We start from the raw sequence: 3,784 nt of genomic DNA, 5'->3' as shown, positions 1-3,784 counted from the left end.
AATAAAAGAGAAGGGGGGAGGTACGATTTTTTTAAATATTGGCTGTCTTATTTATTCTCTCTTTACACCACACCTGCCACCTAACGTTAAACCCCTTTACTATTCAATTAAACACATTCAATTGTTATATTATTGTAAAAGAAATTTTGGGCTATTTAATCTCTCCACACACCCCCCCCCCCCCCACATCACACACTTCTCCGCCTCATTCTGTTTTCATTTAACTCGTCGTTATCTGCAGGCTTCAATCGTGTAGCTACTCACTTCCGTTTCTGTAGCCCTCCGAAAGGGTTTTGGGAGTTGATCCCTCGGTGATACGTGAGTTGAAAATGGCTTTCTGTCCGCAGCAGCAGAAAGCATTTCGGAAGTTTGAAAGAAATCAAAGTGGGTCGTCACCGTCGATTTTCTCTTATGCTCCAACACACAGTTGCACGGGGTGCAGAATAGTTTCCCCCCACTTGTTGCCCGGTCTTTAGTAGAAATGTTCATCGGTAAATGAGATGGATTAGATTTTTTCATCTTGGTGTTTTCTCTATCTTGTGAGCTCCACACGTTCCCTCTATACAGTGTTGTTTACATTCTGTGATGCGCGAGCTGATGACGTCACGTCAAGACGAGTCAACTTTTTTTTTTCTCAACTTTGTGTGGAAAAATGCGGGGATTATGCGGCCTTTTAAAAATCTGCGCCATTTTGCTGATTATGCGGTAAATTCTGCGATCGCAGAATCGCGTTTTTCTGGAGGGTCTAATTAGGGACGTTTTTGACCTAATGACGCTAATGCTTAATAAGAAGTGAACGGAGGTAAAAAATAAGTCAAATGTTAAGGTTTTTATAGTATAGTATGATTATATTAATTTGCTGACCAAACAGGATGAGGTGCTTCTTAAGGTGCGCTCACATTAAATATTGTATTAACATCGAACCTCGTCCATCAGGTGCTGGTGATCTTCTCAGACGGACTCGATGAAGACGTGAGGACACTGCAGCATGAAGCAGAGCTGCTGCGTCAGTCTGGTACGTCTTTAATTCTCCTCTTTATAATGTGGTTATTTGAGTCATTCTAAAACTCTGCCAACACTTGATTTTTCTCCTTTGCTCTTTAGTTTTTCTGTATTTTATTCAGCTTTTTCTTCACTTCTATCCTTCTTTGTTCTTTCGTCTTTCTTGCCCTCTCACCTTTACTCGTTAAAAGAGGCTGTTAATTGAACGTGTCTTGATTTTGGCGAACGGTTGATTTCAATTATCTTTGATTCTATTGTAGTATAAAGTAATTAATTCAATATAGAAATTGTGACCCATAAACATGAAATAGTTGAACTTGCTCCTTTGAAAAACAAACATATTTGGGGTTTACTAAATACAGGAAAAAGGAAATGTGTATGTCCCTCCGATTAGTATCGCAATGATGGGATGCCTTGAATTATGTAGTTCATGGCAGTTTGACACCTGTCATTTCAAACTACCACACCCACCTGCAGAAAACACCAGGAAAAAAGTAGGTAATAAGTGAAGCCCGCCTCTTGTTTGCTTCAATATCTTGCGCTCTCGGTCTGTGGTATGTCCTAAGGGCCTAAACCCACTAAACTTACAAACTGTGGTTTTGTTTTTTGCATGCAGGGGTCAGCGCTCTGCTCACCGTGGCCCTGGAGGGGACCCAGGACCCCGCCCAGCTGCAGATGGTGGAGTTCGGAAGAGGGCTCGAGCACAAACTACCTCTGAGCATCGGAATGCCGAGCGTGGGCAGAACCATCCTCAAACAGATCGTGAGTCCCTCATTGTGCTGCTAACAGTAAAACCATCTTCCGACCCTCGGTCTGCTTACAGGAGCTACGTCCCGAAGAATTATAAAGTAAACATTTTGCTTTCAAGCCACACTGGAAGTTAGGGTGAAGTGTCTGCCATCATTTCCTCCCTGATCACTTTCCAACAATTCTACAGGTGTTACTCAAAAGTTCCTTCATTGAGGACGTTGCCATGTGTATGTTCAAATTTGTATAGGTTACGTTCCCTTATTATCTAGGGGAGAAGGGAAGTAACAAAATATAACGTAACACCACACCACGGGACGTAACCATTTATGAAAGAGAAGATGACCTAGGATGTAGCCTTGGGGTTCTCCTAATGTAATTTGACATATTGCAGTGGTGGAAAGTACATTTACTCATATATTTGTACTTTAAAAGTAATGTCGTAACTACTGTACTTTTTACTAAAACCTCCTTTATATATATATATATCCAATATATATATAAAATAAAATATAACTTTCTGTTAAAATCAGGTTATCTTATTGAGATCAACAACTATTTTGGAAAAAACAAACAAAGAAATACAGAGAACATACCTGACGGTTTATTTTTATGCATGCATTATATCTTTTAGGTGTTCTGTCCCATTTCCGTAAATTCTGAGAACGTCTGGAGGAAATCTCTTCAAATTTCTTCAACCTCCACTTGGATTCAAGGATGAACTCATTAGCATTTAGTGGTCAATGTTCAAAGGGAATCAGGAATTCATGCACTAATTATGACAGTAATGTTTAAATGATGAGGTAACAACAACTTGGACGGACATGGAGTTAAACTTCAACTTCACCGGTGGCTGGAGTCACACGAATGCGAGGGGGTCATTTTGGTTTGATGAGGGTCTTTAAATGAAATGTTCTTTTCACTGTTTCCTCCTCTGTGTCTCTGCAGGACACGGTGTCGGACAGGAAGTGCTGCAACGTCATGTGCAAATGTTCGGGATACGAAGGCATCCGTGGTTCTCGCGGCACCCTGGGGTCAAAGGTGACTGAAACACACACACCTTTAAACTTAAAAATCTCTTTTTTCATTAAGATGCTCAATTTACAGTGTAATAACAATATATATAGTATATTCCAAATACTATTTCAATGTCAAACAAATGCACACAGGTATCATTATTAGGTTTGTAATTAACTTTTTTTTTCTACATCAATTGAAATATAACAGATTACTAATAATACACCTAACTTAAATGAAGGATAGAGAGAGATATGATTGTGGTTAATCTCATTTAATTCACTTCAAAGTAAATTTCAAGGTCCTTTTCCCCATCACTTCTGGGGGAAGATTTGTATTTATTTATCCAGATGCGTTGATCTATTCTGCTTTATATTTTATTCTAAATGCCTCTCCATGTTGTTATAAACAGGGCGAGCCGGGGCTGAGGGGTCATCCGGGATTCCTGGGGGAGGAAGGCCACTTCGTAAGTGCTTCATTTTATTGTCTATTCATTCCATCCTCACACACTTGGTTTACAGGCTGATCCTGAAACATGGCTATAATACACAGGAAGGATTTTAAATGTGTTTGAGGTTTACGATGTGACACAGTAGAGGTTTCTCAATACTCTAATTTCCCCTCCTCGACTCCTTTCCTCGACTCCTATCCTCGAGACTTAGTGCCGCCCACAGGAGATGCAAGCGGAGGGCTGAGGACTGAGGAGGGTAACCGAGGAGAGAGGAGGGGAAGCAGCAGGCGGTTAGAGAAATGAGAACTCCTCTCCTCTGAGCGGTCATTTTAAAGAGACGTCCATTAATGATGAGAGTATGAACCAAACTAGACTTAACATATATAAATATATTATATACACACACCACACACACACACACACACACACACACACACACACACCACACACACACAACACAGGAGTGACATCGGACAATAACAGAGTAATGCGGCGTGACACTTACTTAGTTTCTTTATAATTCACCCAGTACTTGGTTGTAGACAGGTAGTCTGTCTCCCGACGACA

The 3,784-nt window shown here is 40.6% G+C and overlaps 1 protein-coding gene across 1 annotated transcript; it reads left to right on the top strand.

The window, feature by feature from the left end:
* Positions 1 to 872: 872 nt before the first annotated feature.
* LOC104959847 (collagen alpha-4(VI) chain-like) lies at positions 873 to 3,232 on the top strand (the record flags this gene model as incomplete). The annotated part of the gene is made up of 5 exons (XM_010787758.1): positions 873 to 893; positions 937 to 1,015; positions 1,619 to 1,764; positions 2,698 to 2,790; positions 3,179 to 3,232. Coding segments are annotated over exons 1-5 (393 nt in total), but the record flags the coding sequence as incomplete, so codon positions are not given.
* Between the last annotated feature and the right edge of the window lie 552 nt (positions 3,233 to 3,784).

Source organism: Notothenia coriiceps, unplaced genomic scaffold (genome assembly GCF_000735185.1).
Source record: "Notothenia coriiceps isolate Sejong01 unplaced genomic scaffold, NC01 NC01_scaffold00031142, whole genome shotgun sequence".
NCBI lineage: Eukaryota > Metazoa > Chordata > Actinopteri > Perciformes > Nototheniidae > Notothenia > Notothenia coriiceps.
The sequence above is the reverse complement of the archived record's forward strand: the minus strand, read 5'-3'. Positions and strand labels throughout refer to the sequence as shown.